General features: G+C 48.7%; 1 protein-coding gene across 1 annotated transcript in view; it reads left to right on the top strand.

Moving 5' to 3' along the window:
• Positions 1 to 17,557, top strand: part of MARCHF4 (membrane associated ring-CH-type finger 4) — a 101,608-nt gene that overhangs the window by 77,715 nt on the left and 6,336 nt on the right. The window contains exon 3 of the mRNA XM_065672853.1: positions 2,849 to 3,041. Within this exon, the coding sequence (XP_065528925.1) occupies positions 2,849 to 3,041 (193 nt within the window). The remainder of the gene's footprint in view (positions 1 to 2,848; positions 3,042 to 17,557) is intronic.

Below are 17,557 nucleotides of genomic sequence, written 5' to 3'. Positions count from 1 at the left end.
CCTCCTGAACAGAGTCGGGACTGCTGCTGCGTGTGTCACTGTCAGCGCCAAATGCGGGGGGAGAGTCTCCTACCCCCTGGCACGATTGACGGACTCCAGCCTCTTCATTATAACCACAGTGAACTTCCCGGAGCTGCTGCCAGCTAGGCAGTGTCAGGCAGCACCTCTGCCTGTTTCAGCCTCTCTGTTCCCAACCAAAGGGAGCAGGACTTCTCTGCGCTCAGGTGAAACTTCTTTGTGCTCTGAGCTCCGTCCCTGTGACAGTATATTTAGTACAACACCTAAGCCTCTCTGCAAAGCAGTGGTGCTGGTTGTTCATGGCTGCTAGTTGTAGAAAGCAGCTCCTTCTTTTACTGTCTTTAATTGCTACCTTGGAAAGACCCCTTGCCAACACAGGCCTTGCAGTGTGCCAGACAGATGGTGAGGAGCCAGTCCATTGCCTCCTCTTGAGAGAGAAATGATGCAGAATGATTCGTCTGGCACAGGCACACAAAGGTCAGCGTGAGGGACCTGCAGTGAAACCTTCACACGCAGCATCAGGCACCAGGCTCCCTTCACTCCCATCCCCTCGGTGTTTGACAGTTAGTGGAAGGGAAGATGAGGTCTGGGAAAAGCTGCAGGGGTGAAAGTGTAACCCCATGCACGTAGCCAAACCCCCTCCCTGCCACATGCCTCTAGTCCTCGATCTCTGAGCTGATGGCACCAGCTGTGGATTTGTCCTGCATTGGCTTATGGTGCTGTTGAGAACGAAGCTGAAGAGCGGACGGGAGGACAGTGTGGCTTCTGATCCCACCATCAGAACTCAAATTTGGAGGCAATGGGTGCTGGGTGGCCTTTGCTCTGTCTTATGTCAGAAGAGTTGCAGAACTGTGCATCTTCTGTGGACTCCAGCACCCCCGCATCTAGCTTTGGCCTGTTTCAACTGGTACCACCCAGCTTCCAGCCCTAAGAGGAGGGCTGTTCACCATCTCAACTTCTTCATGGCACAAAGGGGCCAGTTGTGTGGCTGGATTTGGTGGAGGTGTGGAATACATTGGGCTATGGCAGAGTGGGAACGAGCTGTTGAAGGGATCACTCACTGAGCATTCCCAGTGCTCAGTGTTTGCCTTTGGCAGGGCCAGCTCCTGGAACGTATGGCAGGAAGAGGACTGGAGTACGCGGAGCCTGAGATGGGGATGTGGCCCAGTCCTGCTTCAGCAGGGAGCAAACTGTCTCTCTGCTCTCCAGCTTTATGGCCATTTACTCTGCGGCCAACTACAAAATAAGCTGTTACCACCCACCTCACTGATGATGCACATCCCTGACATATGATTTGAGAGCTGACTGCCCCTGCAGGATGTAAGCGAAGAAGCAAGGCTGGCAGAGGCAGACACTTCAGCTCACGTCTGAGCCAAGCCAGGCAACCCCCTTCCAGTTGCAAGCCACAGACCTCAGTCCCAGGCAGAAGCTCTCATCTGTGCCTTTCCAAAGGCAGCCCTTTGCAGGGGAGTGCATTCAGTTCAGGGGTTGGTCACTGGACTGGTAGATGCCTGCTTGTACCACCACAAGTTGCCTGTTGTACTTCAGCCAGGTTTCAAAGTCCTCTCTACCTGCCAAAAACACCAGTGACTCCTGGTTGGCCTGCGTAGTAAAGAGGGACCCAGCAAATAAACTCCCTTCTTGCCCTGCAAAAGGATGGGCCAAGGCTTGAGAGGTGACCCTCCTGTCGCAGGGTATGTTTGACAAACATGCAGGGTGCTGAGGGCTTGACAGAGATGCAGCTTCGCAGGGACACTGAGTTTGGGCTGAATCCAGGCTGAACATTTTCAATTCCTCTGAATCCTTTATACCTGCAGGAGGTTGAAGTCTGCATTTATTCTTCTGCCAGTCCCACTGAGATTTCAAGGGCATGTATCTCACAGCTAAAGGTGGCCTATATGCTTCGATGCCAGGAGGGACTGTCTCTCCCCAGCCTGTTTATTCATTTGATTTCTGATCTGCAGGAGGGGCTACAGACCATGTCCCCAGGTCTTGCTAAAGGAAGTAATTTCTGCTCTTGGTTTTTACAGGGCAGTTCTCTCAGCAGTGTAAATCTGAGTGGGGAGGTTTTATGCTGCATGACAAAGAGGCTTAGGATATTTATACCGTAGTTTATACAAAGCTGTTTGACACAGTGAATGGATTTGGGGAAGTTATTTCTACTTTTTTTTCTTCTGGGAAAGAAGCATTGACGTTTACCTTGGAACACAGCCTGAACGTGTTATCACCTAAAGACAGGGTGTCCTGACCACAGCAACCTGCGTTCTTTGTAGCATGTTTTGTGGGATGTGCCTACCTAGTGCTGTGATCCCCTCAGATCTCACAAAGTGGCACAGAGCCAGCTCATGGGAGGCTTCCAAAGGAAAGCCTGGCTCTCTGAGACCGTTCTCTTGGTAGTAGGATGCCCTGGCTGAGGATGCTGCCTGGCCTCTATTTGAGGTAGCAACTGAATGTCCTGGCTTATGATAACCACCACAGACCTACTGTCATGGGGATATTATATTTGGTGTCTCGCTCCCAGTCCATCCTGCCTCCCTCAGGTCTCTGTGCTTTCCTGGTGAAAGGCAGGATTCCTCCCCATTGCCTCCTTCAGCAGTGCTGTCAGGAAACATGGGGCCATGCACTGTGGAACAGCTGCCATGCTCCACCCCAGAGCATGAGGGACCTGTGGACCAGGTAAAAGCACTTATGCTCGTAGATGCTCTTTGAGATGTCCGAAACCACCACCTATGGTGTAAACCAGTGATGTATCTCAAGTAACTAATCTCTTCTCTTTTTCATTCCTCCTTCCCCTTGTCCCCTCTCCTCTCCCTGTTGCCTCCCCTTGCAGTGGCAGGCCATCTCTCTGACAGTCATTGAGAAGGTTCAGATTGCAGCAGCCATCCTGGGTTCCCTCTTCCTCATCGCCAGTATCTCGTGGCTCATCTGGTCGACCTTCAGTCCTTCAGCCAAATGGCAGCGCCAGGACCTGCTCTTCCAGATCTGTTATGGAATGTACGGCTTCATGGACATTGTCTGTATAGGTGGGTGATCGTATCTCATGGCACGGCCGAGGTCGCCCACCCACTCACCCGTGGAGAGGAGCGGGAGATGGTGTAGAGTCAGCCTGTGCAACTCAGCTCATATTGAGCCTCCCCAGCTTTTCCTCCTGTTTGCTTTTGTGGCACCTTTTTTTACAGTCCATTCTGCTCGTCTGGGGAGCCCCGGAGTGTCTCCTTGGCTGGGCAGGCAGAGGGGTCTGCAGCAACCCCAGAGAGACACAAATCTCTCTTCAGAGCAAGCAGAGGGTGGGGAGGTCTGGGGGAGACTGGGGAGTGTAAGGCTTTTGAGAAACTCCTTCTTTCCTGGAATAGCTAGTCAGAGACTGTCCCGTGGTTGGGTATGGCAGGGTCTCTCCACATGCAGCTCCTTAGCTCTCTGCCGGGAAGGGGTGGCTGCCCCTTCTTTGGCCCACCCTGGAGCTGCGAGACCCAACCAGCCCAGGTCATGACCCAGCCTGGGGTCGTCGTCAGGTTGCTGGTACAGAGCAGCTCTGAGGACAAAGCTGCCCCACAGTGAGCAAGCCCAGACAGCAAAGGAGATGCTGGCACCGGTCCCCAGCAGGGTCTCCCTGCGAGCTTGAGCTGTATTCCCAATGCAGGTCTGCAGGATGAGGGATCATAGCTGACAATACCTACGGGCAGAGGCACTCACCAGACAGGCTGTTGAAAGACTGATGGTTACCATAACAGTTTGGTGAACACCAGCTACCTCCAAACATGCTCCTGAACAGTGTCCACCCAAGCACAAGCCACCAGATAATGTCAGTTCAAGTGGCCCTGCCAGGAAGCAAAGAGGGTCCCAGTGACCTCTTCGTGTCTGGGTTCTTCCATCATTCATATAAAGGCAGAAGGAGCCTCCCAGAAACTCGGTGGGACAAAGCAGCCCTCTTGATTCGGTGTATATATGTTTATGTGCCACTCCAGAGGGAAGGAGCACAGCCCCCAGTTCATCCCTCAGGAGGAGCAGGGCTATATCACAGAGCAGCAGCTGGTGAAATTGGGATAGAGAAGTAAACCAGCCCTAGCAACAGGGACAGAAGTCTGGATTGCACGCCATAATATCTGCATTCAAATGGCTCATCTGGGTTCAAATGCATCAGCAGCTTTCCAGCACAGGACTTGGGCCTGCTGAAACCCAGGCCAGTTTCTCCCACTGTTACCACCACTGTGCTGACAATGAGATTCAAGCATGGCCTGTAGAGATTACCCTGCTCCTTCATGAGATGCTGGTGGAGCTACCACATATCTCCAGGAACATAGGGTGGCAAAGGGGATGAAAGAGAGATGGGAATCACACGGATGTTAGCACAATAGCCACTGGTGACATCCTCTTGCTGGTGGAATTGAGAGTGGAAAAAATTAACCTCATATATATGTTGTGTGCACTCGTGTTGCCTTGTTGGCAGAGGACAGAACTTCAGAGCCATGGGCTGGATGGACATCAGTACCATGATCAACTGGCTTTGATACGGCTTCAAGAGCTGAGGGGAACTGATTAGCTCATCTGTCAACAGGAGCTAAATCGTCCCACATGGCAGAGAACAAATCACGCTAGCCATGAAGTGAAGGGGAGCTGGGCAGACAGATTCAGATTGGAGATTCCTTATTTCTTTCTTACTAATTTTTTAAGGGTCTGGCCTTTATTTCTCTTTTCCACCTTCTCTGAGGGGAAAAAAAGCCCCTTTGCATCTCCACTGATGTCACCATTAAGCTTAATGCCCTAATGTGGGAGCTGTGACTTTTCCAGCCAAAGAGCAAGTCTCCCAGAAACTCGGTGGGACAAAGCAGCCCTCTTGATTTGGTGTATATATGTTTGTGTGCCACTCCAGGGGGAAGGAGCACAGCCCCCAGTTCAGCCCTCAGGAGGAACAGGGCTATATCACAGCCATTCTGTTCCCAGGAACACTACAGAGCCATGGCTGGAACAGTCCCTTGTCTCATGGTCCTCCCTACACAGCTGGCAGTCCTGGTGGGCCAGGCTCGCTGGGTTCCTGGCTTTATCACAAAATCAAAAGCAAGCCGGAAGCACTACAGATGCTGTGAGTTACCATGTCTGTCTATGGCTTCCCTTGCTCAGCACCTCAGAGGCTACCCAGAGGTGACTCCGCTAATGCTGTGTGCAGCATGCGTGCCTGTGCTGCCAGGCAGCCCTGCCATGCTTGATCAGGAGAGATGGTGTTCTGGACCATGTGAGCCTTCATATGCATTTCCCTGGAAAAGCTCCCATGTGCATGCAGCCAGCCCTAGTGTAAAACTTGCTTGTATTGTCCATCAGTACTCTTTGCAGTCCCAGCTGCTGCTGCTGCTCTGGGGTCTACAATGGAGGGGAAAGGAGCTCTGAGCCATGCTAGCTGAGATCTGCTGTTCTCCTCCTCCTCTCTCTGCCCAGGTTGAACTAAATGACAAATGAGGTCTCCCTGGGGAGCTGTGACTCCCTGGTTAATGCAGTCAGGTATTTTCCTCTGAGTGACTTCTCTCCTGTCCCGCTGGTTTCAGGGGGCTACACTAGTGCTAGCCAAAGGCTGGTCTGTCCTGTGGAGAGGCCAGGCCAGATTAGCCCAGCAGAAGGGGCTGATCAAAAGGAACTCTGCAACTGGGTTTAATTCCTTGTTCATTTTAGCTATGCTCAACTGTGATGGATGCAGCAATCCAGCTCCCTAGAAGACTCACAGTATGTTCCTCACTGTGGAACAGCTATTCTTCCCCTCCTTCTCCTTCTCCCTAGTCTTGCAGCCTCACATAGGGCTTTTGGTCATAGCCAGGCAAAGCCAGCAGCAAAGATTCAGAGTTCTTCTCCTGACTGCCGGCATGGCCTGAAGCCTCTTATTACTCCTCCCTGGGCTTTAGTCCCACTCTGCAAGTTCAGGATACAACCTCTCATAGATAATTGCAGTGACAACAGTTCTTGAGCTACCACGGTGCTGTCTGTGCATTTTGGTGACTCCTCCTCTGCAGTCCAGTGCTTTTCCTCTTTTGCTTTCCAGCCTTGGGTGGGTAGGAAAGATTAAGGGACTAAGAAATGCTCAGTGATGGGGAAAGAGCAGGACATTAAGTGCACTCAGTTCTACTACACTGGTTTTTTTTTTTGCTAGCGTAACACATTGTGCATTGCTTGGTAACAGGCTGTGCAGCCTTAGCTAGCAGAATGTTGTACTTGTAGGTCTAGACTAATTGTATGAATTCCTATTGTTCCTTTCACCAGTTCGACCCCAAGTTTTGCTTTCGCTGGCAGAGGAGCAGAGGTTTGAAAGACAAGGTATTTACTAAGGAGCAGATGCACTGAAGCAGAGTTCCTCTGTAATTCTGGCCAGTTCACACTTTGGTTGGCCTTGGATGTCTCATGACCAATGAGTTGCCAGCAGTATTTGTCCAGGAGGCCAGTTTACATACCCTTGCACTTGGAGGTGTTTGGTAGGACGCTTCCTCTGGCACTGTAGAGTTTCACAGCTGTAGATGACACCAAATCTGCAAAGATCCTGACTACCATGAGGCAGGGAGTACACACCTAGTCAGAAACTGCCCAGCTGTTTTGTGTGATCTCCTTTCTACCAAGTCGGTAAGGGAATTAGGTAGTACTTTGCCAAGACAGAGATATGGCAATTTGCGTAGGCAATCACATTGCAGCACCATGTTTTCCGTTGTGGAGGCAAAAGTGAGGACATGGATGCTTACTTGCATTTATAGCTCCCTAAGCACAGATCATTTGGTGGTTGTCTTCACTTGAGCTATACTTGATCTGAAATGGTCACATTATTTCCAAGCTGAGTTCTCAAAATATGGCTGTTAACTCAGACTGTTGATCCATGCATCAAAATCCAGGGGTCTTGGGTTTGACCCTCAGCTGCTCACATTCAGTAATACACTAGTTTTCTTTGAACTTTGCTGCATCCTAGCATGCTCTGTGAAAACAGTTATAAGGGACAGACACCATTTGCTACTCTTTCTGCCACCATGGAAACAAAACCACAATCCAAGTAGGATGAATCTACTCCTCATGACCAGCAGGACAGATGGTATAGCCCCAAGTACTCGAAACTACGTCCATCTGGGCAAAATGTGCAAGATGGCCTTTCAACATTGCTCTCCCCCTTGCTCTCAGACATGTAATAGGAGGGCAAGAAGCACTGGAAAGGGTTGCTTGGGATTTGTGGGAGTCTCCAATACTGGAATTTCTGTTAAGAACCTGTTAAAAAACATATGTCAAGAGCAGGTTGCAGAGAAATGATCCCAGTTTGTGAAGGAGGAACAAGACTAAATGCTTCCTGATAGCCAGCCAGCCTCAACTTCCTTGACTTTGATCTCTCATGTCTGCTGTCTCTGGTCATGTCTGTAGGAGATATGAGAGCTGGATTGAACTAGAAACTGGTAATAGTGCTAGCATAGGTATTACTCTGCTATGAAACCATCTGTAACACAGACATTTGAGATCAGCAACCAGGAAGTGAATGAAAAGTGAGATGGGGACTGTTCATTTGATTAACTACTCTCTCCGTAGGCCCATGAGAGGTAAATCCAGAAAGCTGGCATAGAGAGGGATTAGCAGAAATGCAGTTATCAAAATACAGAGATAAATGGAGTGAGCCTTCATAGGACTGGGTTACTGAGTAGTGAGAGTGTCTGCTTAGAGCTGGGCTATAATCCTGAGAGATACCTGCCTGTTAATTAAATGACAGTCCCTGGAGGGGAAAGGAGGAGTTTGCCTCTCTCTCTGTCAAAGTGCAATTAGAGGAAGTCATAGTTTGTAAATTAAGGCGTTGTGTGGGGTCAGGAGGACAGGAAACCATCTCCCTTTAAGCAAGGAGGAACTCTGCCAGATAATGAGAGCATGTCACAGTCTAGGCTCAGGCATTACCAGATTGGCTCCAAGGGGGAAGCACATCTCAGGAAGGCCGTTAGCAGGCTGTGTGCACAGGGCCATCATTGCGCCAACCTGCTCGTGCTCACCCGGGGGTATCCCTGTGGCTGGTATGCTGTGTGGCTTACTCCCAGTGATGCAAAAGCAGTCTGATCTGCCTCCCTTTGGTGGATTCACTCTCTGGTGGGGACTGTTTCTTCATCCATGCCCACCCAGTCCTTGCTCTCTTGACTCACCTTGCCTTGGTGCTGACAGCAGTGCACTTTCGCAAGCAGTAAATCCTCATGCTCTTTGAAGCTTTTCCCTCTTTTCCTTGGCAGCCTGTCCCTCAGGGTGTGTGCCTTCACAACAGTAACTGCGCTGCAGTCCAATAGCACACGAGACAGGCAAACCAGGACCATTCATCCTGGCAACGATTTTTGTTGGCACACCATGGCAATCCATTACAGATCAAGAAGTGTGTGCCCACTGGTTTTAATCCCAGCTGCCAGCAAGAATAATCAAAAGCATCCAGTATGTCTGACGGCATCTCAGCACAACCGTAGGTAATACCATAAGAAATCAATAGCCAATTAAAACTGATCCACAGCATTTGATCTTTCATAGTGCAATGGGAACAGTAATTAATGGAGCTTCCTTGAGACAGTCACAATTCAAGCTTCCTGCCAAGACTAATGTGGGATCATTTTAAATGAGATTTTTCCCTAAAGGAAATGCCAGGCTGAGGTAGGTAGCCTCAGGGTGTTTTCTAGCAAGGTCTCTTGGCCCCTCAGCATTCAAAGGATTTAGGAGTCCAAACAAAATAAAGAGAAATGGATAAATTAGGTGTCTTCAAGGTCTTGGTCTTCATCTATATTGATCTGATTCTCAAAGGGAAAGCAGGTGTTTTCAATTCAGGTCTGCATAGGCCCCAGGGTACAAAGCTGGAAGATTTGCTAGAGTAGCAGGGAATCAGTTTTGGGAAGCACCAGGCCCTAACATTGGTTTGATGGCACCCTAAAGGCAGAGCACAAGGCAGAGAAGTTCAGCAAATGTCTCTGAAGGAGACAGCTGAAGCCAACAGACAGCAAATGTATATGGCTTCGACATACCTGCAAGAGACCCATGAAGGTATGCAGAAGCCTTCCATGCCCTTCAGCTTAATGCACTGCTTGCCATGCTGTGCATGCACTTCTTTTCCAGTTTGCCTGTAAACCGGAGCTACCAGGAGCTAACTGGAGTGACCAGATCCAGGCCCTATCATCAAAGTGGGCAGCTGGGATAAAGTCAGGCAGCCTATTCAGGGATTTTTTTTCACTGTAAATCCTAGTCTGCATACATTCAGCTGTGGGGTGCATGCTTGAAAAATCACTGAGCAAATCATTGATTTATCAGCTGTAAAGGGGAAACAGAGACAGAAACAGTCCCCAGAGGGCATGTCATGGGCTCTGGATCTAGCTGGGCAGGGACCATCCCTGAGAGCAGTCACGGAGGGCCCTGTACCTGGGCCAGCAGCAGCAGCAGCAGAAGCGGTGCTGCACAACTGATCTGCTGACTGACTTCTTGGCTGCTATCCAGGGAGAGCGGATGCTCAGAAAAGTCAAGACATGCCACCCCTCCGTTCCTGAAAGATGGCACCTATTTTTATCTAATGCTGCATTGATTATTCAATAAGAGAGCAGAGTGGGACAGCTGGTGTGTGTGCGTGTGTGCTGCTTTCACCAGCAGGCATTCCTGCAGGGCTCAATGCACCTACTGAACTCCAGTGCAGCTCTGGCAGCTCTCCGCAGAACAATCATGTCACTGCTGAGCAAAGAGCCATGGGGTTTGGACCTGTCTCTGAGCCCCCTCCCTTCTTGCAGGAAAGGAGCTTGGCTTCCAGTGCAGTCAGAGCAGCACCTTTCACACGTCCTTTCAACTCCACACTCCTTCACTACATCCATCCCCATGCAGTTTCTCACTGTTGCAACAGGGCTCCAGAGATGTATTTTGTCATGAATAACCATATGGTACTCTCTGCTCCAGTGGATCAGTGTGTTTAGCATTTAATGAGGGCAACACAATTAACATTTTTGAGGGAGAAAATAAATCCTTTTGCCTTATGAACTGCATCTTGTGCTTTTGAGGGTGATATGTTATAATCAGAATGATGCTTCCCTGTCACCAAACCCCATGCTGGAATCAAGCGTCTGATGTCCTTGGGTTAAGTTCCCAGTGATGGGCAGAGGCAGAAGCACTCACCTGCCTGTCATAGCTTCTAGACTATGGCAGGAGATTCCCTCATTGGCAGCTGGTAGGATCTCCTGCACCAGCTGCATAAATTGTGCTCTCTAGTAAAGGATGGGAAAAGTCCTCAGCTCTGTGCCAGGCTGTGTTTTTACAACTGCCTTCTGTCCCATTACTCCTCCTACTACAGCTTCTATCCCTGCAGACACATTACTGCTGGAGGTGGGAGGCTGTGGTCCATGGCATATCTTTGTGGTCATAGCAAGAGAAGTCAACTCTGTAGTCAAAGATGAGGCTACAGGGGTCATTCCGCATGCATAGGGGATGAGGCTGGTTTTTGTGTGTCACCAGCTCTGTAGGGAGCCAGAAGCAGAGGTAAGAAGAGATTGACATGAAGCCACATTATTCCACCTCTGGGGTAGCTTCTCAAAGTAGTGACTGATTGGTTCTTTTCCTGGAGAGATGGCTACCTATCAACAGAGACATCTGTCAGACCCAGACAGAACAGTCTGTAAGCAAGAATACTGCAAACAGGCCCATGGACTAAATTGCTAAACCTCTTCTGCCTGGAAGTTACTCTCTGAAGCAGCACTTTTCTTCCTGAGCCAGCCTGAGTCCTGCCCCATGGCAGAGCTGGATCCTCAATACACATATGACCATGCAGAGTTAAGCAGAAGTTGTTCAGTAAGATTAAATAATGCCAGGGAACCTGTGCCCAGTGGTGCAGCCATCACTTTGCCGTCTCAGAAGAGGTACAGCCAGCAAACAAACCCACAGCAGTGACATTCAGGCAGGGCCAGCGTGGGGCAGGCAGTCATCACTACCTGCTGAGTGCAGAGAAGCGTGAAGAGCCGAAGGTCCAGGCATTTACAATGCCAAGTGGGACAATTCACTCTGCTCAGCCATGGCTGTATCATGGACCTCCCTGTGTCCTACAAGGCTCTTCTCTAGCCCTTTATTTCTGGCTTAGCCACTCTCAGGTCCTTTCACTGTTTTCATTCTTGTCAGCTCAGCAGTGATGGATCCCATAGGTGCGTATGAACTCTTACCTGCCCCTTTAAGCCTGCATCAGCATCCACTCAGCTGGCGGTATCGCAGCCATTAAAAAGTTCTTCAGATCTACTGGAAGAAACCTGTATACCCAGAGCAGGAAGGCAAAAGTTTTGCCTTCCCAAAGATCCTAGCTAGTAACAGATTAGAAATGATAGACCTCTGTCCTCTTGGCTCCTACTGCCTTCCTTAATTTTGTGTAGTGCCTCTGTGTGAGAGGTGAAGACTTTTGCAGGGGAGAAGGTGGGATGAGACCTATGGGGACACTGAGGGGAGCAAACAGGAGAGGCCACAGCACCCACGGTGTAAGGGTCCTGGAAATCTCACAGGAATTCTGGGGTCTGCAATGAAAGATGTTGTCATGGCTCTGGAGGACAAAGCAGCCAAACAAAGGCTGCACCATGGTATGTCCCATTGTCCTGACCACAGGCTAGCCAAAAAGCACCATGAGCAACTTCTGCTTCATGTCCTTGAGACACCTTCCTGCATGGCAGAGGGGAATCTCACTCTAACAGGAGAGTAGAAGCAATTGAAATGCACACACTGACTTGCAACTTCAGAGGCACTCCCAGGTCCATTAATTTGGTCTATGTGCCTGCATGACCCTGGGGGAACCTGTGTTAAGGGTAATTTGTACTCACCTTTATGTCTATCCGAACTGGTCCCTGTTCCTCTTAGTGGAAGAGCACTTGGGTGGCTGGGGGGATTGGGCTCAGACAGGACCTGCATCCCTTAGAAAATGAAAAACCCTGAAACTGTTCCGATTTTTTCTTACAGAATTTCATTTGCTAATAAAAGCAAAGAGGGAGGCACTAGTTCTACCTTCAATAAGCAAATGTCATGTTTTGATCATTATTGAACAAAGCATTTAGATTTAGCATTTAGAGATGACTGCTCATGCTGAGTATTTTAAATTCAATGTCAGAACTGGAATACAACATTTTAAAAAATTCGGGACCAAATGAAACATTCTCACCGTCTGAAAACACGTATTTATTCTTCTATTCTGGGGGACAGCGTGACTTTTTCAAGTCTCACTCCAAGAAAATGTGAAGCCAGATTTCCAAACCCTACACAAACCAGTGCTGCTGTCTAGCTTTGCCTTTAAAGAAGCATCCCAGGAATGGCTGAGGCTCTAGTGTCACTGCACAGGCAGCGCTTTGGTGAAAATAACATTAGCTATTGGATGGGAAGGTTCAGGAGGCAGACCAGGAGGACTGACTGCTGTGGTAGAAGCATAGTGAAATGAGAGCCTGTCCTGGGTTCAGCAGTAGCAGTCATTTTTCTCCTTAGTAGCTGGTGCAGTGCTGTGTTTTCGACTTTCGGCCTGGGAACAGCGCTGATGACACCAGTGTAGCACCAGCACTAAGAAGGAGAAAACTGACTGCTACTGCTGAACCCAGGACAGAGCCATGTATTTTTGATCCCCTCACCATGACTATCCACCTCCATGGACTTCTGTAAGGGAACATCTGGAAAACTAAAGGTAGAAAAGATCCATAAAATCACCCAGAGACCAGGGTGTGCATTTGTCCAGTGCTCCCTTCAATCTAGTGTGAAACGATTAGTTACTCCCTTCTTTGAAAGACCTAAGAGTATGTGCCATGCACACAACTTGGGCACACAGTCTTCTGAAGATATGGCGTGTCGCTGTCATCTCCATTTTAAATCTGAGAAAAGAAAGCATCAAGAGGTTCTATATAATCCTAGCTCCACAGCAAGAAGGGGAAACTTTAAGAGAGCAAGGGGGTATATGGGTAATGACTCCAAGCCCTCCTATACCCGCACAGTTATGGGTAGACTCACAAGTGGGGAATGCTGCTGGAGATGCATGAATCAGAAGCAAGGCTGGTGTGCTGGTGGAGCTCTCATCTTCATTTATTTATTTGCTTTTTCCAAGAAGAGTCTCATTTATTGCTGCCTGCATAGCTAGAGACTGCCCTTTAATCCTCTGCTTTATCGTGCGCTATGAATTAAATACCACATGAGTACAAAAGCCCTGAAGGGCACAACATCCATTTTGCTGTAGCTGTCTACAGCCAGCTGAGTTTACAGGAGTACTTTATGGTTTATCTGTTGCCTGAGCAAGGGTTTCTCTGGTTTTTATTTTACCTATTTTTCACTGTTATTTCTTGGTTTTTTTTTTTCTGGTCCAGTTTTGAGGCAGGGTGTAAAAGTGCTAGTCTGGGCAGGGCAGGATAAGGTTGTGGTGTTCAGTAGCCCATATGCTTGCAGTGGAAAATACTGCAGCATTTCTAAAGCAATGGTGGTGCTTTGTGTGGTTCCCAGGGTCAGCCCAGCTCCTCTGTCACAGATGGCATCCTACAGACAGCTGATGCTGTTTTTCCCACTGCAAATAAACCATGTGGGAGTTCTGAACAAAAAGGAATTTCCTCTCCCTTGGACAACTGCTACCAGCTCCTTAATTTTGCCAGTCTTTCCTTGTTTTGGGCCTTACCAGCTTATCCCTACAGGGCCCAGCCTGTGTCTTGTAGAGGAACATGCCAGTGAGCAGAGAACGTGGCTGAGGATGGCTGCTCTGCAATGAAGGCAGCACCTTGCAGAGAAGCTGGCATCTACCTTCTAGCCATAAAAGCTCCCCAAATGCTCGTGCAACATACTGTCTCTAGCACCCACCAGCTCCCCAAGCCCCATGGCAGGCAGCCCTACCTGTCTTCTCGATTCATCCCATTGGATTAAGTGTTCCTTCTTCCACAGCTACAAATGCCATGTATGTGAGATGGATTGCTCCTTCTCCCAAGAGGAACCCATAGCATCTTATGCACGTGGGAATTACTGCCACATATATGTATTACATGAGCTTACAATGTGCTGCAGAGTCACGACCTGGAAACTGTCTCTTGCTATACAGCTCAGCAGCATCCTGCAAAATCACGGTGATGCCTGCATGAGAGACACTGCCTGCTGGCACATCAAGAGTTCCCCTCAGGAATAGAGCACCTGCCTCCTTTCTACAGCCCCCGACACTCTGCTCCATTGTGGAAGGTGGGAAGGGCTGCCATCATTGCTTACCTGGTGGAACAGAAACTATGGGGACCCCCTGAGATGCCGGCACACTGGATCCATCTCCCACCCCGCAGGGCTCTTGATGAGTCTGGGGGTAGGTGTTAATGGCTGCAGGGAGCTTGGGGTGTAGTGTAACCAACTGTGCAGATGCGACCTGCTGCTCCCGTTGCTCTGCCAGATGGAGTGGAGGAAGCAGGGAAGGAGAAGGGCTCTTGCTGCCTTTGTGGGGTGTTGTGGCCCACCTGGGGCTGAGGAAGCTTTGAGGCAGAAGCACCCTCGAGCCCCAGCTTGCATGAGAGGAGATAAGCTGTAATAAACACAAGGTTTGCTGGTTAGTTGTGAACCAGCCTGTTTGTGCTGTTAATGACCCAAAATACAAGCGTTCCCACCTCCATAAAATACCTCCCCAGGGCAGCTGGGAGCAGCTTTTCCATATACACTGGTGAGGGCTCTGCCCAGGCCATGGAGGTCTCACCCTCTGAGGGGCTCAGTTTCAGTTTTGCTGGAGTTGTGGCCCCTGTGGCCTGAAGAGATGTAAGCATGGCATACGCATCGCTGTGAAAGCTGCCTGCCGGTGGAGCCCCATTACAGCAAATGCGCTTAAAGGGCAATGAGCAAAAGGAGTGTTTTATCTTCCCCAGACCCAAGCGCTCCAGGATAGCACATGTCATCCAGTGATCAACAGTACTCAACAGGGTCCAGCCATGCAGTGACCCCACTTCTGCCAAGGCAAAACACAGCCCAGATTTGTGCGCATTTAATCAGTCCTTGAGAGCTTTAAAAATGTGCATGGAGAATGATTGATAAGAAGATGTCTGATTATAATCAGCTAATTATTTTTTCCATATGCCAAGAATTCACTCGAGCGCTAATTATTATGAACACATTTTCAGTTTCTACTATACATCATTCAATGCTGGCAATTGCTAAGCTTGCACAATCTGCTTGTATAGTTCCAGCATTATTCAGAGCAGACCTTTGCTAGATGTCTTCTGGAGTAGAGACAACCTGCTCACTGGTCCAGTGTCCTGCAACTACTCTAAAAGACAGCAGCAGACGTTCCCTTTCACCCGTTACCTGAACTCTCCTGTATGCAGAATAAGCTCTTGAAACATTCTGGGAACAGGATTTGTATTTTGGGAAGTGTAGGTGACAGTTACGAAGGAGTCTAGGCTTCCTGTTTGATTCCACCAGAAAGCAAAGGATCCCTGAAAACCTGATGTAGCAGTAGTTTGTATGAGAACTGACTCTGCCATGAAAGCATTCCTGAGCTGAAGGAAAGTATGATGTGGGGATAATGGACTCCAGAAAAGCAGCGGCAGCAGCCTCAGGGGACCAGAGCGGGGAGTGTCTCCTGGGAAGAGAATGTGAAGGATAAAAGAGCTGTGAACAGCTCACGACTGCCAAAAGGGATGATACTAAAGGCACAACAGCAAACTGTGCCTGTGCAGGGGAAAGCTCAGAAGCGTGGGAAGAGAGCACTGAGGCTGCATTTGGAGCTCTTTGAGGACCCCAGATCGGCAGTTGCAGTCATACAACGGCAGAAGGAAGAGCCTGCAACTAATGAAAAGTCTCTAGAAATCACACAGGGAAGGGGAGCTGTCAGAACCGAACCCCAGGATGACCATCCAGAGGAAGAAAAGGCAGTAAGAAATGGGTCCATAAGCATACATAAAGTAAGATGAACACGGCAAGTCTAAGAGCTCAAACAATATTTGATGCAAAAAAGGGCCAAAGCATTAAATGTTGCTTTTGTTTCAGTCTTCAAAACTCAACTAAAATAATTTTAATGAGGGGAAAGAAGCCCAGGGCAGAATCAGGAAAGAACAGACTTGAAAACATTCAAATGAGTTAGCTTTGTCCTTGTCAGCGTGTCCTAATGAACTTCAGAGGAAGCTGTAGGGGCAGGCTCTGACCCATGAGCATTTCATGATCAGGAACTTGGGGAGGACAGAGGAGGCGCCAGGCACCTGGGGAAATGCAAGCAGAGTTCCTAGCTTTAAATATAATCTCTGTCATTAAAGGTAGAACTGAGGATCAAGAAAATGAAGGGCAAATCAGCTTTACTAATTCATAGAAAGATACTGGAACATTTTTGTAACTAACCATGTGATGAGCATGAGAGTATAATTGTATCTAATCTGTGAGGGTAATTGTCCTAGGGCCTGAGGAGGAAGCAGACAGGTATGCCGTAAATCTGGGCAGTGCTCTCGGTGCTTTGGGTTGATACTCCTGAGCAAACCAGAGAAATGTGGTCTAGATTAAATAACTATAACATAGGTGCACAGACAGTCAAAAAACTGCTTTCTCAGGAGTTGTCAGTGGTGTGCATGGAAACATGTTTCAAGCAGGGCTGCTTTGGAATCCGCTCTCTTCAATATTTTTATTAATGGCTTCGATAATGAAACAGGAAGAGCTGTTATAAAATTCACAGCTGACAACAAGCTTGGAAAGGCTGCAAGCACTTTGGAGGATCGGATCAGCAATTGAAATTATCTTGGCAAATCAGAGAAATCAACAAGATGGAATTGAATAAAGAGAATTGCAAATAGCTACCCTTATGAAGACGAAATCAGAATCCCAAACGCAAAGTAGGCCAGGCAGTCACACTGCTAAAGACAGCGACATGCCAAAAACTGTGACATGCCAGTTTATTTCATCAGGGAATCAAAAGGAAGGTGTACAATCCTGATCCGTCACCTCTCTGCTCAGGGGACTGCACCCTCCTGGGGAGTTCAGTTACAGAAAAAGAAGGACAAAATGAAGAGGTTCTGGAGGTGATGAGCAGGAGTGAGGAAAGGGAGGGCATTACCCGATTCTTCACCTGATCAGTGCCAATGTTCACATCTCCTCTTCCAGATCAGCCTAAGTGCAGAGCCACACTGGTGCTATGACATTACTTTCAGTTATGAATCTACCTCTCCCCATGCCTTGGTACATCTTCTTCCTCATTGCCTGCAGAACATAGCTCTGCAGCCTTGAGTCTCAGCCACTGGAGGATTTAAATATGCTAGATTGTTTAGAGAACTTGTCATATTCAAGGGAACCGACCCTTCAACAATATGGGGGGATGCCATATACGAGGTCTACCTTTCCCATCTCATATTTCCTGGAAAAGGTCCCTCTGGCTCTCTTTTCCCAGTTTATCAGCAAGGACTATCGTGTGTCATGGATGAGGGATGGAGTAGAAGATTGCAGTGGAAAGCAGTATGATTGGAAGGGTCCAGTGGGAACTCAGTGACTCATAGCGCACATACTGTGAGATACTTGTGAAGCTGGGATGAGGCAGATATTCATGGTTATTTCTAAAGCCCTTTTTGGAATGGAATAATCTTATGGGGACTATGTATGAGAATTTCGG

This window comes from Lathamus discolor, chromosome 3, assembly GCF_037157495.1.
Source record: "Lathamus discolor isolate bLatDis1 chromosome 3, bLatDis1.hap1, whole genome shotgun sequence".
NCBI lineage: Eukaryota > Metazoa > Chordata > Aves > Psittaciformes > Psittacidae > Lathamus > Lathamus discolor.
Note: the sequence above shows the minus strand (reverse complement) of the source record. Positions and strands in the feature narration are given on the sequence as shown.